The 19,333-nt window shown below is 36.8% G+C and overlaps 1 protein-coding gene across 5 annotated transcripts in view; it reads left to right on the top strand.

The window, feature by feature from the left end:
- Tbl1xr1 (TBL1X/Y related 1) overlaps positions 1-19,333 on the top strand; it is a 158,410-nt gene that overhangs the window by 128,755 nt on the left and 10,322 nt on the right. For all 5 annotated transcript variants that reach the window (XM_026382776.2, XM_026382756.2, XM_026382760.2 and 2 more), the window contains 3 exons: positions 15,303-15,424; positions 15,564-15,638; positions 18,948-19,075. In XM_026382776.2, the coding sequence (XP_026238561.1) occupies positions 15,303-15,424; positions 15,564-15,638; positions 18,948-19,075 (325 nt within the window). The remainder of the gene's footprint in view (positions 1-15,302; positions 15,425-15,563; positions 15,639-18,947; positions 19,076-19,333) is intronic.

Below are 19,333 nucleotides of genomic sequence, written 5' to 3'. Positions count from 1 at the left end.
GCATCTAGGTTGGTTCCATAGTTTAGCTATTGTGAATTGTGGTGCTATAAAATTGATGTGGCTGTGTCCCTGTAGTATGCTGTTTTTAAGTCCTTTGGGTATAGACTGAGGAGAGGGATAGCTGGGTCAAATGGTGGTTCCATTCCCAGTTTCCCAAGGAATCTCCGTACTGCTTTCCATATTGGCTGTACCAATCTGCAATCCTACCAGCAATGTATGAGTGTGCTTTTTTCCCCACATCCTCACCAATGTTTATTGTTATTTGTATTCATAATAGCTGCCATTCTGACTGGAGTGAGATGAAATCTTAGAGTAGTTTTGATTTGCATTTCTCTAATTGCTAGCAATGATGAACATTTTTTAAAATATATTTGTTGATTGGTTGTATATCTTCTTCTGAGAAGTGTCTGTTCAGCTCCTTGGACCATTTACTGATTGGGTTATTTTTGGGGTTTTTTGGTGTTAATATTTTTGAGTTCTTTATATACCCTAGAGATTAATGCTCTGATTTGCGTTTGGTAAAAATTTGCTCCCATTCTGTAGACTCTATTTACTTCACTGATTGTTTCTTTAACTATGAAGAAGGTTTTTAGTTAGAATCCATTCCATTATTGATTCTTAAGGAAGTCAGGGCCTAATCCAACATGATGAAGATTTGGGCCTACTTTTTTCTTCTTTTAGGCGCAGTGTCTCTGGGTTAATTCCTAGTTCCTTGATCCACTTTGAGTTGAGTTTTGTGCATGGTGAGCAATAGGGGCTTAATTTTATTTCACTGCATGTAGATTTCTAGTTTTCCCAGCACCATTTATTGAAGAGGTTATCTTTTCTCCAATATATGGTTTTGGTGCCTTTGTCTAATATGAGATAATTGTAGTTTTGTGGGCTAGTCCCTGTTCTGTACCATTGGTCAATACCATGCTGTTTTTGTTACTATTGCTCTGTAGTATAGTTGAAGGTCTGGTATAGTGATGCTACCTGCTTCACTCTTCTTGCTAAGAATTGCTTTAGCTCTTCTGGGTCTCTTATTTTTCCAGATACAGTTCATGACTGCTTTTTCTATTTCTACTTCTATGAGCAACGTCATTAGGATTTTGATTGGAATCCCATTAAATCTGTATAGTGCTTTTGGTAGTATGTGCATACTGACAATATAAATTTTGCCTATCCAAGAACAAGGTAGATCTTTCCATCTTCTAATGTCTTCTGTAATTTCTTTTTTTAGCATTCTGTAGTTTTCATTGTGTAGGCCTTTTCACCTCCTTTTTTAGGTTAATTCCCAGATATTTTATTTTTCTTAAGGCTTTTATAAATGGGATAGTTTTCCTATTTTTTCTTTCAGAGGATCTGTCACTGATGTACAGAAATGCCTTTGATTTATGGGTGTTGATTTTATGTCCTTCTGCTTTGCCGAATTCATTTATTAGTTCCAGAAGTTTTCTTGTGGAATTTTTTGGATCTTCTAGTTATAGAATCATATTTTCAGCAAATATTAATAGTATGAGTTCTGCTTTTCCTATTCATATCCCTTTAATTTCTTTCATCTGTTTAATAGCTCTGGCTAGAGTTTCAATAACTATGTTAAATAGAAGTGGTTAAAGAGGGCATCCCTGTCTTTAAATGTTTTTAGGGGGAGTGCTTTAAATTTTTATCCCTTTAGAATGATGTTGCCCTGGGGCTTAGCATAGATAGCTTTTACAATGTTGAGATATGTTCCTGTTATTCCTAGTTTTTCTAGTTTTTTGAACATGAAAGGGTGTTATATTTTTTAATTTTTATTTTTTCAAATGCTTTTTCTTCATCTATTGAGATAATCATATTGTTCTTATCTTTAGTCTATTGATGTGGTTAATTACATTTATTGATATCCGTATGTTGACTAACCTTGCATCCCTGGGATGAACCCCACTCGATTGTGGTGCACTATCTTTTTGATATGTTTTTGTATTTGTCAGAATTTTATTTATTTTTTTAAACTTTATTTTAATTTTTTTAAAGTTGTATTTGGACACAATATATTTATTTATTTATTTATTTTGATGTGGCGCTGAGGATCAAACCCTGTGCCTTGCACAAGCTAGGTAAGCGTTCTGCTGCTGAGCCATTACCCCAGACCCCCCTACACACACACACACACACACACACACACACACACACACACACTCTAGAATTTTATTGAGAATTTTGCATCTATGTTCATTAGAGTTACTGGTTTAAAGTTTTCTTTCTTTGATTTATCTTTGTCTGGTTTTGGAATCTGGGTAATATTAGCCTCACAGAATGAGTTTGGAAGTGTTCCCTCTCTATTTCATGAAATAATTTGAGGAGTATTGGTATTAGTTCTTCTTTGAAGGTCTTGTAGAACTCAGCTGTGTATCCATCTAGTCCTGGGCTTTTCTTAGTTGGTAGGCTCTTAATGGCATCTTCTATTTCATTGCTTGAAAGTGATCTGTTTAACTTGTGTATATCATCCTGATTCAGTTGGGCAAATCATGTGACTCTAGAAATTTGTTGATGCCTTTGATATTTTCTATTTTATTGGAGTACAAATTTTCAAAGTAATTTCTAATTATTGTTTGTATTTCTGTAGTGTCTGTCATGATATTTCATTTTTCATCAGGGATGTTAGTTGAGTTTTATCTCTTCTGTTCATTAGCATGGCTAAAGGTTTATCAATTTCATTTAATGTTCATAGAACCAACTTTTTGTTTTGTAATGAAATCAATTTCATTGATTTCAGCTCTTATTTTACTTATTTTCTGTCTCTGCTGCTTTTGGGTGTTGATTTGTTCTTTTTATAGGGCTTTGTGATGTAATGGTAGGTCATTTATTTGTTGACTTTTTCTTTTTTTAAGGAATGAACTCCATGCAATGAACTTTCCTCTTAGTACTGCCTTCATAGTGTCCCGGAGATTTCAGTGTGTTGTGTCAGTTTTCATTTACCCCTGAGGACTTTTTAATCTCCTCTTTGATGTTTTTTTGCAACCCATTGTTCATTCAGTAGCATATCATTTAGTCTCTAGGTGCTGGAGTAGCTTCTATTTTTTTTTAACTTTATCATTGATTTTTAATTTCATTCCATTGTGATCTGATATAAGGCAGGGTAGTATCTCTACTTTTTTGTATTTGCTGAAATGCTTCTTGCCATAATATTTGGTCTTATTTTAGAGAAGGGTTCCTGTGCTACTGAGAAGAAAGTGTATTCATTTGTTGATCGATGAAATATTCAATATATGTGTTAAACTCACCAGAATTCTTGTGTTATGTCCATTTGACTCTTGAACTTGAGAAGAGTTTGTTGGATGAATGTAGATGCTCCTTTTTGGGGGGCATATATATTTATAATTGTTATATGTCTTATTGATGAATGGTTCTCTTAAGCAATATAAAATATTCTTCCTTGTCCCTTTTTGGCTTGAAATCTACTTTATTTGAGATAAAGATGGAAACCCCTGCTTGTTTTCGCAGTCCATGTGGTGGTATGTTTTTTTCCCAATCTTTCACCTTCAGTCTGGATGTCTTTTCCTATGACCTGAGTCTCTTGAAGGCAGCATATTGTTGTGTCATTTTTTAAATCCAATCTGCCAGTTTGTCTTTTGACAGGTGAATTTAGGCAATTAACATTCAGCGTTATTATTGAGACATGATTTCTATTCCCGGTGTTATTTGTTTATTTTTGGTATTAACTTGATTTGGTTTCTCCTTTGATTGTTTTTTCCTTTAGTGTAATACCTCCCTTTGCTGATTTCCATTATTGTTTTTTGTTTCTTCCTTGAGGAATATTTTACCGAGGATGTTTTGTATTGCAGGTTCTAGTTTGTAGTTCTAGTTGTTTTTAGTTGTAAACAAGATTCTTGCTTGGTATATGTTGTCTAGGATCTTCTAGCTTTCAGGGTCTGGGTTGAAAAATCTTCAGATATCCTAATTGGTTTCCCCCATATATATAATATATATATATATAATCTGATTTCTTTCTCTTGTGGCTTTTAAAATTCTCTCCATCTCCTGTGTGCCAGGCATTTCCATTGTAATGTACTTTAGTGAGAATCTGTTGTGATTTTGTAAATATGGTGTTCTGTAAGCCTCTTGTATTTGATTTTCCAGTTCCTTCTTCATGTTTGGAAAATTTTCTTTTTCTTTCTTTTTTTTTTTTTCTTTTTTTAATTTTTATTGGTTGTTCACAACATTACAAAGCTCTTGACAAATCATATTTCATACATTAGATTGAAGTGGGTTATGAACTCCCAATTTTACCCCAAATGCAGATTGCAGAATCACGTCGGTTACACATCCACAATTTTACATAATGCCCAATTAGTAATTGTTGTATTCTGCTACCTTTCCTATCCCCTACTATCCCCCCTCCCCTCCCCTCCCATCTTCTCTCTCTACCCCATCTACTGTAACTCATTTCTCTCCTTGTTTATTTTCCCATTCCCCTCTCAACCTCTTATATGTAATTTTGTATAGCAATGAGGGTCTCCCTTCATTTCCATGCAATTTCCCTTTTCTCTCCCTTTCCCTCCCATCTCATGTCTCTGTTTAATGTTAATCTTTTCTTTCTGCTCTTCCTCCCTCTCTGTTCATAGTTGCTCTCATTATATCAAAGAAGACATTTGGTATTTGTTTTTTAGGGATTGACTAGCTTCACTAAGCATAATCTGCTCTAGTGCCATCCATTTCCCTGCAAATTCTATGATTTTGTCATTTTTAATTGCTGCATAGTACTCCATTGTGTATAGATGCCACATTTTTTTTATCCATTCATCTATTGAAGGGCATCTGGGTTGGTTCCACAGTCTAGCTATTGTGAATTGTGCTGCTATGAACATCGATGTGGCAGCATCCCTGTAGCATGCTCTTTTAAGGTCTTCAGGGAATAGTCCGAGAAGGGCAATAGCAGGGTCAAATGGTGGTTCCATTCCCAGCTTTCCCAGGAATCTCCAAACTGCTTTCCAAATTGGCCGCACCAATTTGCAGTCCCACCAGCAATGTACAAGAGTACCCTTTTCTCCACATCCTCGCCAGCACTTGTTGTTGTTTGACTTCATAGTGGCTGCCAATCTTACTGGAGTGAGATGGTATCTTAGGGTGGTTTTGATTTGCATTTCTCTGACTGCTAGAGATGGTGAGCATTTTTTCATGTACTTGTTGATTGATTGTATATCCTCCTCTGAGAAGTGTCTGTTCAGGTCCTTGGCCCATTTGTTGATTGGGTTATTTGTTATCTTATTGTCTAATTTTTTGAGTTCTTTGTATAATCTGGATATTAGGGCTCTATCTGAAGTGTGAGGAGTAAAAATTTGTTCCCAGGATGTAGGCTCCCTATTTACCTCTCTTATTATTTCTCTTGCTGAGAAAAAACTTTTTAGTTTAAGTAAGTCCCATTTGTTGATTCTTGTTGTTAACTCTTGTGCTATGGGTGTCCTATTAAGGAATTTGGAGCCTGACCCCACAATATGTAGATCAGAGCCAACTTTTTCTTCTATCAGGCAAAGAGTCTCTGATTTGATATCAAGCTCCTTGATCCATTTTGAGTTAACTTTTGTGCATGGCGAGAGAAAGGGATTCAGTTTCATTTTGTTGCATATGGATTTCCAGTTTTCCCAACACCATTTGTTGAAGATGCTATCCTTCCTCCATTGCATGCTTTTAGCCCCTTTATCAAATATAAGATAGTTGTAACTTTGTGGATTAGTCTCTGTGTCCTCTATTCTATACCATTGGTCCACCCGCCTGTTTTGGTACCAGTACCATGCTGTTTTTGTCACTATTGCTCTGTAATATAGTTTGAAATCTGGTATCGCTATACCGCCTGATTCACACTTCCTGCTTAGAATTGCTTTTGCTATTCTGGGTCTTTTATTATTCCATATGAATTTCATGATTGCTTTATCTATTTCTACAAGAAATGCCGTTGGGATTTTGATTGGCATTGCATTAAACCTATAGAGAACTTTTGGTAATATCGCCATTTTGATAATGTTAGTTCTGCCTATCCATGAACAGGGTATATTTTTCCATCTTCTAAGATCTTCTTCTACTTCTCTCTTTAGGGTTCTGTAGTTTTCATTGTATAAATCTTTCACCTCTTTTGTTAGGTTGATTCCCAAGTATTTTATTTTTTTGGAGGATATTGTGAATGGAGTGTTTTTCCTCATTTCCATTTCAGAAGTTTTGTCGCTGATATACAGGAATGCCTTTGATTTATGCGTGTTGATTTTATATCCTGCCACTTTGCTGAATTCATTTATTAGTTCTAGTAGTTTCTTTGTAGACCCTTTTGGGTCTTCTAGGTATAGAATCATGTCATCTGCAAATAGTGATAATTTAAGTTCTTCTTTTCCTATTTTTATGCCTTTAATTTCTTTCGTCTGTCTAATTGCTCTGGCCAGTATTTCGAGAACTATATTGAATAGAAGTGGTGATAGAGGGCATCCCTGTCTTGTTCCAGATTTTAGAGGGAATGCCTTTAACTTTTGTCCATTCAGAATGATGCTAGCCTGAGGCTTAGCATAGATAGCTTTTACAATGTCAAGGTAAGTTCCTGTTATCCCTAGTTTTTCTAATGTTTTGAACATAAAGGGATGCTGTACTTTGTCAAATTCTTTCTCTGCATCTATCGAGATGATCATATGGTTCTTATCTTTAAGTCTATTTATGTGGTGAATAACATTTATTGATTTCCGTATATTGAACCAGCCTTGCATCCCAGGGATGAATCCTACTTGATCATGGTGCACAATTTTTTTGATGTGTTTTTGTATTCGATTTGCCAGAATTTTATTGAGGATTTTTGCATCTAGGTTCATTAGAGATATTGGTCTGTAGTTTTCTTTCTTTGAGGTGTCTTTGTCTGGTTTCGGAATCAGGGTGATGTTGGCCTCATAGAATGAATTTGGAAGAGCTCCCTCTTTTTCTATTTCCTGAAATAACTTGAAAAGTATTGGTATTAATTCTTCTTTAAAGGTTTTGTAAAATTCTGCTGTATACCCATCCGGTCCTGGGCTTTTCTTGGTTGGTAGTCTTTTGATGGCTTCTTCAATTTCATCCATTGATATTGGTCTGTTCAAATTGTGTGTATCCTCCTGACTCAGTCTGGGCAAATCATAAGACTTAAGAAATTTATCGATGTCTTCACTATCTTCTATTTTATTGGAATATAGGTTTTCAAAATAATTTCTAATTGTCTTCTGTATTTCTGTAGCATCTGTTGTGATATTGCCTTTTTCATCCCGTATGTTAGTAATTTGAGTTCTCTGTCTTCTTCTCTTCGTTAGCATGGCTAAAGGTCTGTCGATCTTATTTATTTTTTCGAAGAACCAACTTTTAGTTTTGTTAATTTTTTCAATACTTTCTTTTGTTTCAATTTCATTGATTTCTGCTCTGATTTTAATTATTTCTTGCCTTCTGCTACATTTGCTGTTGTTTTGCTCTTCCTTTTCTAGGGCTTTGAGATGAAGTGTGAGCTCATTTATTTGTTGGTTTTTTCTTTTTTTGAGGAATGACCACCAGGCGATGAATTTTCCTCTTAAAACTGCTTTCATTGTGTCCCATAGATTCCGATATGTTGTGTCTGTATTTTCATTTATCTCTAAGAATTTTTTTATTTCCTCCTTTATGTCTTCTGTAACCCATTGATCATTCAGTAACATATTGTTCATTTTCCATGTGACGTAGGATTTTTCCTTCCTTCTTTTATCATTGATTTCCAGTTTCATTCCATTATGATCAGATAAAATGCATGGTATTATCTCCACCCCTTTATATTTACTGAGGGTTGCCCTATGGCATAATATATGGTCTATTTTTGAGAAGGATCCATGTGCTGCTGAGAAAAAAGTATATCCATTTGATGATGGTTGATATATTCTATATATGTCAGTTAAGTCTAGGTTATTGATTGTGGTATTGAGTTCTATAGCTTCTTTATTCAACTTTTGTTTGGAGGATCTGTCCATTGGTGAGAGAGGTATGTTGAAGTCACCCATAATTATTGTGTTGTGGTCTATTTGATTCTTGAACTTGAGGAGTATTTGTTTTATGAATGCTGCAGCGCCATTATTTGGTGCATAGATATTGATAATTGTTATGTCTTGTTGGTGAATGGTTCCTTTTAACAGTATATAATGTCCTTCTTTATCCCTTTTGATTAACTTAGTCTTGAAGTCGATTTTATTCGATATGAGGATGGCCACCCCTGCTTGCTTACGAGGACCGTGTGCGTGGTATATTTTTTCCCATCCTTTCACCTTCAGCCTGTGTATGTCTTTTCCAATCAGATGTGTCTCCTGGAGGCAGCATATTGTTGGATTTGTTTTTTTAATCCATGATACCAGCCTATGTCGCTTTATTGGAGAGTTTAAGCCATTAACATTCAGAGTTACTATTGATATATGGTTTGTACTTCCAACCATGTTTGATTATTTATCCTTTTTTTAAAAAAAATTTAGTTTGTTTCTCCATGATTATCTTTCCCCTCGCCCTCTGTCTTTACCGAGGCACTTCCCTCTGATGGTTTTGGTTATTGTTTTTCATTTCTTCCTCGTGTAGTGTTTTGCTCAAAATGCTTTGCAATGCTGGTTTTCTGGCTGCAAATTCTTTTAACTTTTGTTTATCATGAAAGATTTTTATTTCGTTGTCATACCTGAAGCTTAATTTTGCTGGATACAGAATTCTTGGTTGGCATCCATTGTCTTTCAGTGTTTGAAAAACATTGTTCCATGACCTTCTTGCTTTCAGCGTCTGTGATGAAAAATCCGTTGTTAACCTAATTGGTTTACCCCTGAATGTAATCTGCCTCCTTTCTCTTGTAGCTTTTAATATTTTCTCTTTGTTCTGTATATTGGATATCTTCATAACAATGTGTCTTGGCGTTGGTCTACTCTGATTTTGTGTGCTCGGTGTCCTGTATGCATCTTCAATTTGTATATCTGTTTCCTTTTTTATTTCTGGAAAGTTTTCAGTAATTATTTCATTCAGCAGGTTTCTCATTCCCTTGGTTTGAATCTCTGTACCTTCTTCTATCCCGATGACTCGTAAGTTTGATTTTTTTATGTTATCCCATAACTCTTGGATGTTTTTCTCGTGATTTTTTACCAGCCTTTCTGAGTTGGCTAGACTCTTTTCAAGATGATATATTTTGTCTTCATTATCTGACGTTCTGGCTTCTACTTGATCCACTCTGTTAGTGATACTCTCAATTGAGTTTTTAATTTGGTTTATCGTTTCCTTCATTTCTAGAATTACTGTTTGATTATTTTTTATAATCTCTATCTCCTGATAAAGATGCTTAACTTCTTCTTTTATCTGTTTATGTAATTCATTCTCAATGTGTTCTTTCGCTGCTTGAATTTGCTGTCTCGTATCCTCTTTAAGGTTCCATTCCATCTGTCTAAGGTGTTCCTTGAGTTCTTTATATGACCATTTTTCTGATGACTCTAGGTCCTCCTGAATATTTAGGTTGTCTTGCATTTTTTGTACTCCTTTTCTTCCTTGCTTTTTGAAGCTGCTCATGTTACTTCTTGTTCTGTTTGACTGCTGAGTTACTGTTCACTCCTATAAATTTATTTGATGCTTGGGAGGAGAGGTATTAGAAGGGAAGGGAAGAAGTCACTAAAGAGAATGAGGGTAAGCAGGTAGAATTCAAGGAAGGGGGGATAAGATAATTGAAAAGAAATGAAAAGACAAAAGAAGAAAATAAATAGGAAATAAAAAAGAAAAAAAATTTAAAAAAATTAAGAAAAATTAAAATTAAACTTGGAAGAAAAAATTTAAAAAAAAAATTAAAAAAAATTAAAAAACAAGAAGGAAAAATGAAAATGAAAGAAAAACCCAAATCAAAATAAAAAAAATTAAAAAATTTAAAAAAAGAGAAAAGAAAAAAGAAAAAAAACTAATAAATGCAGTCTTAGAGTTTGATTAACTTCTCTTCCAGTAGGTGGCGCTGTGCCCACCATGCCAAGTTTCTCCTGTCAGTACGCAGGAACCAATCACTGTGCAGCAGCTCTTCCTCCCAGACTGGGCGAGTCTCCAATCCTGAGTGCCTAGGGCCTCCTCTTGTGTCTAGTCACTTCCCCACTTTTCCTCTAGCCAGGTCCCTCTCACGGGTGCCGCTCACCACAATACTGGGTACACGCCAGGTCTGCTGCTCCCGGGAGCCCTGTTGTCATGAATGACTGGGCACACTCTCCCTGTTTGCCATTCCCTCAGACCCTAAGTTTGTAGAGCTTGGGGCTGAGAATCCTCAGCGAATTTTACTGCCCCTCCGGTAGCCACGCCCCCAGTAGCTGGTGCAAGAGACCTCAGCTGTCAGCACTGGTGGGAGCGGTAGTTCCGCGCCGCGGGTCCCGCGCCACCTCTAATTCCCTCGGTCTGGCTTCCGCGCTCACGGGAGAGCTGGGAGGTGCCCTTAAGGTTTCCCCGATGTGTGGAGAGGGAAGGCTAGGGAATTACACACCTGTAGCCGCAGGATTCAATGAAGTTATCTCCTCCACCGCAGTCTGATGACATCAGTTCTCTGCCATGGTGGTATCTCTTGCAAATGGCGACAGTTCGTTTCCCTTTGCCGGGTGACCAATGCAACGGGTGGGTCCTTACTGTCTCTCCCAAGCCGCGTTTCAAACCTGTTTCCACTACCTATGAAGGCTCGGTAGGCATTTACCTCCGTAGGATCAGAAGGGCCGACCAGTTGTTTCAGCCGGATGGATCAGTGCTGAGTCGCAGCTGTTTGTCTGCGGGAAGCAGGCGAACGGGAGCTTGAATTCAGCTGATCCGAGCCTGGAAAATTTTCTGATATTATTTCATTGAATAGATTGTTCATTCCTTTGGTTTGGAACTCTGTGCGTTCCTCTATCCCAATAATTCTTAAATTTTGTCTTTTTATGTTATCCGATGCTTCTGAATGTTCTGCTCATGGTTCTTACTGTCTTTACTGTGTGGTCAACATTCTTTTCAAGATTATATATTTGTCTTCATTGTCTGAGGTACTGTCTTCATGATCTAATCTGTTCGTGGTGCTTTCTATTGTGTTTTTAATTTGGTTTATTGTTTCTTTCATTTTAAGGATTTCTGTTTGTTTGGTTTTGTTTTTTGTTTTTCAGAACCTCTATCTCCTTATTGAAGTAAACTTTTGCTTCCTGATTTGCTTATTTAGCTCTTTATCAAAATGGTCTTTTGCTTCCTTTATTTGCTCTCTTATATCCCCCATTAATTCACAGAACAGTTTAATCATGTACATCCTGAACTCCTCCTCTGTCATTGCTTTCCTTTGTGCTTGTCATAGATTCTAATAATGTAGTATCTTGGTTTGTTTGAGGTACTTTCTCCCTTGTTTTTTCAAGTTGTTTGTGTGTCTTCCCTTCTAGCATTTTGGATATGAAGCATTACAGTTTTTACCCTATAGGTTTATTGTGTCCCTGCAGGATTCCAATACCTCTCTCCTTTAACGGGGAGAACAATATTAACAGACCCCAAAATATAAAACCTAAAGCTAAATAGCTGCTAATAAGACGTTTACGTTTTTGTCACAATATACAGAAATTGTAAGTTAAATCATTATCTACAATATAAATAGTAGGTTTGCAAAAACGGTCTACAGTTTCTGATGGTGGACAGAGATCCATGGGTGAGGTGTAGAATGAGATGCTGAGGGGGTAGGAGGTGATGGTATAGAGTTATTAGATCTTAGAAAGTGTGAAAGAAGAATCTGAAGAAGTTGGTTTAGTAGGAGGAGGAGAGAGAGAAAGTGATTTTGGGGAGACAAATAAGTGGGAAGTCAATAGAGTACAAAAAACAGAAATATTAAGAAAAGTAAGAAATATAAAAATAGGAGATAAAAGAATATACAACACAAATGGGTACTGTACCATTCAGACAATCTGATTCTCAGTAGCTTAATTCATGAAAAGTACTTGGTTTCACAAATGTTGGGGATTTGAGGGCAAAAAGAGAGTGGGGGGGAATCTTGAAGGAAGATATAGGGATTGTTTTTGTTGGAGATCATTATCTTTCCTGCTTCCCTTCTCATCCAATGGGTGGGTTTTTCAATTGTTTGCTGGTGTATCCACCCTCAGGATGGTAAAAGTTATTAGGGTGGGAGGGTTGGTCTTCTGGGCAGAGCTCATGGAGATGGGGTGTAGCACTTGCCGATCCTGATGGGAGACTGCACCCTAAGGATCTCCTTTGGGGCCTGCTTGTGCGATGTGGGTGCCTGGTCTTTTTATATTTCATGTAGACCTCACAATTCCTGGTCTCTAATTAACTGTACCTTACCCCTTCCTTTCTACTTCCAATCAGGAACCTTTCTCTCTGGAGGTCTTGTGGTCTTTGCTTTGGGGGCTGCACACTCTTTGCAGAGAGCTGTTTTGTACTGGGCAGTTTGGGGCCACGTTTTGTGAGCTATGGATGGTCTGCATAGCCACAGGCACTGTGCCAGGTTAGCAGGTGCCAGGGATATGGGGGAGTTGGGGACTAAAGAAAGGTTCTATGATATTGCTTCTAAGCCCCAGCCAGGGTTCCAAGCTGGCGGTTGCCTCAACTAAAGATGGTGATGAAGGTGTCTCAAGATAGAGGTGGCTGCTTTCAGCAATGGGGTGTCAGGTTGGTGGGGCCAGGTGGTGGTGAGATGTAGCTCCATGGCATGTGTGTTGTTGTGGCTGGCAGCTATCTCCAGATCCTGTGCAGTATCCCCAGGTGCAGGCTACTGGGTATAGTGGACTGTGGAAGTGGCTGTAGTGTACCAAAATGGAGGCAACTGGGGAAAGCCCCTCGTTGGTAGATGGGGGTCCACATGGGAGCAGCATCCAGGATTCCTGCACAGGTGGGCAGCCAGAAGTCCTGTGCAGGTGCTGATGCTGGTAGTCCTGGTCTAGCACCCAGAGGTCCTGCATGGGAAAGTGGCCCGGAGTTTTGCACTGATGCTTAGGCCTGGAGACCTAAGCCGGCACAGCGGCTGTGATTCCTGTGCAGGAGCAGTTGTGGGGATCCTCTAATCACTTGCAGAGAAACATTATTCCCACTACTTGAATCCCAGGTCACAGAGTGACACAGAATGCAGCCTCCCTCTAGCCTACCATCTTGGATCAATGCTAGGTTTTTAACCCTCTTTCCTCCCCAAACCATATGCCACCAGTCATTGGGGATTAGCCATCATGAGGTACATAGGCAACAGCAGAGTAAAACAGTTCTAAAACAGTTCTGTGCCAAAGTTTGCCACTGGAAGTCCTTAGCAAGCACTCTGAGGTTAGCTATGACACAGCACAGGTTAAAGGATCTATGAGAGGAAGGCCACATACCAGCTAGAGCAATGCTACCTTATGACAATAAGGAATGTAGTCAACAGTTTACTCAGTGTCTAGCCATAAAATGATGCAATTCTCGAGTGTTTTCTAAATTGGTATAAAGTCTCGTAATTTAAAAGGTTGTACTAAAGGTGAATTTATGTATGTCACTGTAGTTTTCTTAAGGTTGCTTTTGGGAAGGGTTAAATATGACATGGAGAGGGAATTGGTGAATTCCATATACCTTCTGTGGCTAGTTCCCTTTAAATATTCCTTTCCCATCTAGTATTACTTTGGTTTATAAACTGACTCAACCAGAAAGTATTCTGAATCCTGGTTTTTCATTATAGAGATATATCCCAAACTAGATGACATCTAATCATATCATTACCATAAGCTTCCTTGAGCTATGCTTTAGATCTTAAGTGTTTACCTAATTGTCCTGAGCCAGGTAATGAATTCAGTCTCGTTCTTGTCTCTTGTCCGTTATCTTGTTAAAAATGTTACATCATAATTCTGAAAATTGTCATTAATTTTCCCCCTATAAATGCTTCAAGTCTTCTTTTTTTTCTGTCTAATTGTTTATTGTAATACTGGGATTGAACCTTGGGCCTGGTGCATTCTAGGCAAGTATTCTGCACAGAGTTACACCCCCAGCCCTTTTTATTTTAAGACAAGTTCTGAGTTATTTGGGCTGTTCTCACACTTAGGATTCTCCTGCCTGAGCCTTGTGAACAATTCGGATTATGGGCCTATACCCCCACATCTGGCTCTTCCTATCTTTTTTTGTACTTCTGACTGTACATTTTTACTTTGTTGCAAGTTCTCATACGTGATACATTCCTTTATTTGTTTAGTATAGCAGGGTTCAAAACATCTGTTTATAATATGTTTAGTTTAAGCATAGCCAGTCACTACTGTTCTTAGATACAGTAAAGGAATGGTTTTATTTTCTGATCTCCTTTATTAAATGCTTTGTGTCTTATTATAGTAACGAGTACTATGTGTACAACTTAACTTTTGTCTTCCCATGTTTCTCTAAGTTTTTCTTCTAAATTCTATTATCATACTTTCTGTAAAAGGCCAGAAAGGAGCTATTTTGGGGCTTGTTTGCTAGAGGGTCTTCAGTGGAACTAGTCAGCTCTGCCCTTAAGAGTGCAGAAGCAGACATAGAAACATGTAACCTAATGAGCTTGACTGGGTTTCAGTAAAATTTTTTTTATAGACACAAAAATTTAAATTTCATGTAATTTTTACATTCAAGTATCTTCTTTTAGCCACCTACTTCTATCCCGATTGACTGTGGCTCCTGTGCCACAGTATGCTTGAAATCCGGAGGGGTTTTTTTGGCTCATATTAACCCAATTACTTGCTATCATTACCTTAATTGTTGTTGCTAATTACTGAGAGTCTTGTACCATGCAATAGGGGAAAATAAGAATGTTTTAATCATATCAGAACTAAAATCGAACTAAGTGTTAAATGCTAGCCAGCTTTTTAGGTTTTAAGTTCAATTATTTTAAGAGGTATTTGATTTTTTTTAAGGGGTATTTGACTAGATATTTCTTAGAAAAAATATTCACTAATGATGTTTCATTGTTCCGTTATCAGGGGGTTAATGGCAGTAATACTTACATGAATAAATTTTGTCTAACACTTGTAATTTTGCAAAGTTCTTGCATAATCTTCATAATATCCTGTATACTAAGGTTATAGGTAGAATATTATCATTCTTAAATAAGGAATCACCATGAGAAGTTTAGTGACTTGTTTGGGTCTGAAATCAAGTTTCTATGCTAGTAATTTATGGAACAGATTACTAGGCCAGTATATTTTCTGTTAGGCCTTGTCTCACATAGAAATAACTAAACAAAAATTTATTAATGGTTATTATATTTATTTAGCTTGTTAAATTTTTTCTTAGTTTCTTAAAAAGTATAAGATGAAATACTTAAGTGTTATTTAGCATACTTGTTATTCAGTACATGTGGAATAAAAGCAGACCTAACTTTTATTCCTTTCCAGCACCGGCATTGGATGTTGACTGGCAAAGCAACAATACATTTGCTTCTTGTAGTACAGATATGTGCATTCACGTCTGCAAATTAGGACAAGACAGACCTATTAAAACATTCCAGGGACATACGGTAAGAAACCTTTTTCCCCCTTTAAAATGACAATGATTAAAAAATAATGTTTCAGAATGTTTTGAAGTATGTATGCTTGATATCCAAGTATCACTGTAGTTTGTAAACCAAAAATGTGAAAATTTACTGTTATTTTTAGAATGAAGTAAATGCTATCAAATGGGACCCAACTGGCAATCTCCTGGCCTCCTGTTCTGATGACATGACTTTGAAGGTAATTCATTTAGTGGGAAGAGATGGGTTAGGGGTATACATAGTATGGCTACTCTGGCTGTTTTAAGATTGTTTAGAATATCCCTGTTACATTTAAGCCTAGCTGAGTACTTGCTGACTCTTGAATGATTAATCCCCCCCCACACACATATTTTGTATTTTCTTAAATATGTAAAAATTCTTGAATAGAATAAGTAAATTTTATTAAAAGAAAGGCTGTATCATGTAAATTATGATATTGTATTAATCAGTATTCTCCATAGAAATAGAACCAATAGGAAGTGAGAAGGGGAGGGGGTTGATCTGTAAGAGATTATGAGGAATTTGGTACACATGACTATGGAAGATGGGAAGTCCCCCTATCTGCTGTGTGCAGTCTGGAGACCCTGGAATGCTGGTGCTGTCTGAGTCACAAGGCCTGGGAACCAGGAGTACCAGTGATGTAAGTCTCAATTCAAGAGCTGAAGACCCATGTTCCACCTCAGCAGTCAGGCCAGGGAAGAGAATTCTTTCTTCCTCTGCCTTTTTTATTTTATTTCATCTGTCACTAGATCTGCATAATGTCTACCTACATTAGGAAAGGAAATCTGCTTCACTTGTTTCTCATCCAGAAACACCCAGAGGTAGAGTTTAACCAAATATTTGAGTATCCCATCCTCATCCTTTCTTGGTTTCTTCCCTTTTTTCCAACCTGCTTCCTCTATTACCTTACTTGTTTCTCCTCAAAGTTTCCTTAATATATCACTTTACTCAAACAGTTGGCTCAGTGTATGATTTCTAGAAAATCGAACCTAAATCAGTAAGTAAATGTGGATTAACTTCTCTCAGCACTGTGTATGTACTCTGCTGCTCTGGATGTATCTCAGCTTCTGGCAGCAGTGTGGATGGTTGTCCTACTCTTGTTAGTCTGCTCTCAGATTCATTCCTGACCATACTGTGCCCTGCTAATGTTCTGTAACCCAGGGGCCTCACTTTGCAAATCACACTTCCCAGGTTCCTGTGCCTGTTTTTCCAGATGGGTTCATACAGTGGAAGACAGGCTGGGTCTCCGGGAAGGGTCTTGCTCTTGCCAGTCAGATTCTTCTCTGTATCTCCAGTTCCCACTGGACAAACATCTCCTGCTTTCTCTGCAGTCCTAGTCTTCTTGCAGTTGTTCACCTCTGGAGGACCTCACATTCCTCTGTTTTTCACTCTTCCCAATATTTCTAAAATTATTTCCTTGTATTAAACTCCTTTTCTTGGATTACCTAATTTAGATTTCTGTGACTCAATAAAGTTGTCACAGAAAATTAAACATCATAGATAATAATAAGTGTGATAAGTTATCTTCACTATTAGGAAGTTATTTGTTGGTGCAGTTAAAGTTTAATTGTACCTGTAAATATTTGACCACTAAATACTTGAGATCTTGGTAGCATATGTGCATTTTACTAAAATTCTATGAATTGTATTAACTTGATTTTACTGTGGTATGATTGTATAATACCCTTACTGGGAAATTTGATACATAGCATAGAACCTTGTACTAAGTGAGGGAGCCTAATGAACATGCCACATACACATTTCAATGTGGATTTTTTTTCCTTCTTTGTTGTGTGAGTGGAAAAACAAACAAACAAACAAAAACAGGTCTTTCACCTAAGAATATGGCATACCTCAGTTAGGGAAAAAGAATTTTGAGGTAAAGAACAACCTAACACAAATCTCAAATGAATGAAACCTGGAATCCTCTTCTGCATTAACTAACTCTGCTGAATACAGTTGTATTCTTGACTTTGCAGTACCAATGGCTGCAGACTAATGCCCGTTGCAGATACGACAATTGTGAAAACTGTTTTCCTTCTACCCTAAAAAGACTAAATTTATCCTGGAAACCTTATGGACCGCTCCATCCATCCCTATAAGTACTTGCTGTGTTTTCAGACAATTCTTGAGTCTGGCCCCAACTTGCAAGGTTTGCTAGTAAAAATTATTTTGGGACAGTGTATGGCACATATGAGGAAATGAAAGAAGGCTAGTGTCATGGATTGAGTTACAAGCTGGAGGAATAGGTTGGAACTAGAAATTTTCAGCCTTTCTTCATCTTGGATTTTAAAGAAGTGACAGAGAATAATCTTAAGAAACTCTTTAAGAATTAACAACTCAAGAAGGATAAGAATTAACAACTCAAGAAGGATGAGTTTCCAAAGGGAAACTGAGAAGTAATGACAAAAGTGGAAAGAGAAGCAAGTATGTAGAGAAGAGTTTTTCAAGAAATGGTGGTGGCCAATAGTATTACTTGCTATTGACCGGTCTAATAAAATAAGTTTTGGAAACGTGTTTTAGATTTATTTATTTCGGGTTATAAATACTTAACCATAAAAAAAAATCACTATGATAACGCTTCATTGCCTTCCATTAGTTACGTTACCGAAATGTGAATTTCAGCTAATTTTTATTTCTCTTTCAGTTGAGGTTACTATTTGTGTTTGGCAAGATATTGCAAAACCTCCATCCCCTGCCCCCTCCAATGTTTGTATTGAACACAAGAAATACTTCTGTTACAGACTTCTGTTAATTTTTGTTCAAAAATAATAAGCATTTAAAAATCTGTGTGTGTGTGTGTGTGTGTGTATATAAACTATAGGCCCATTTTGATCTTAGGAAAAGTTATTCTCCACGTGGTCATTTTAACTTTAATTATTGTATCTGTTAGTTTATTCTCTATGAGTTATCATTATATTAGTTATAGGTTGCATTTTTTTCACTTCTAAATTTTAAGAGCAATTTATAATTTTGGGGAGAACAGCATAAAAACTAGGCATTCAACAATTTAGGATCATTAGTCAAGGACCTTCTTAAAAATTGAACTTGCACCATCTAAAGGTATCCAAAGTAATCTTAGAACAACTACAGTTAATTCAGCCTTCAAGTCCTCAGAATAGTGAATATTTATAGAGGGCTTAAAAGCTAATTTATCGGGCTGGGGATGTGGCTCAAGCGGTAGCGCGCTCGTCTGGCATGCGTGCGGCCTGGGTTCGATCCTCAGCACCAAAATACAAACAAAGATGTTGTGTCCGCCGAGAACTAAAAAATAAATATTAAAAATTCTCTCTCTCTCTCTCTCTCCTCTCTCACTCTCTCTCTTAAAAAAAAAAAAGCTAATTCATCATTTTTATAGAGAGAGAAATGTTAAATATATTCCATTGCATACAAATCTCTATAAATATTCTCTTGATTCCTATAATTGTTCTGATTTTCTGGCAAAATAGCATTTTAAATGTTTCCATTTTATAGAAAAAAATTATATTTGTTTTTCTTTTTTATTTAGATATGGAGTATGAAACAAGACAATTGTGTCCATGATTTGCAAGCACATAATAAAGAAATTTATACTATTAAATGGAGTCCAACAGGACCAGGGACAAATAATCCAAATGCCAACCTTATGTTAGCAAGGTGATATTTCCGTTTTATTCTTCCTTTTATGATTCTTCTATAAATAATAACTTCTACTAACTATGACAGAAAATTAGGGAAGTTTCCATGAAATAGGAATCTATTTTACAAGAATACATTTTATGGAAAGCTTTAAACATGGGGTTTTCTTAGTAGTATTTCTGGGAAATAAACAAATATCAACTGGTGATATCTAATGTTGATTAACATGCAAGTAATTGAGGCATAATATGATAAAATTTCATCAGCATTTTTTAA

The sequence above is a fragment of the Urocitellus parryii genome, chromosome 2 (assembly GCF_045843805.1).
Source record: "Urocitellus parryii isolate mUroPar1 chromosome 2, mUroPar1.hap1, whole genome shotgun sequence".
NCBI classification, from domain to species: Eukaryota; Metazoa; Chordata; class Mammalia; order Rodentia; family Sciuridae; genus Urocitellus; species Urocitellus parryii.
This window is presented reverse-complemented; position numbering and strand designations above follow the sequence as displayed.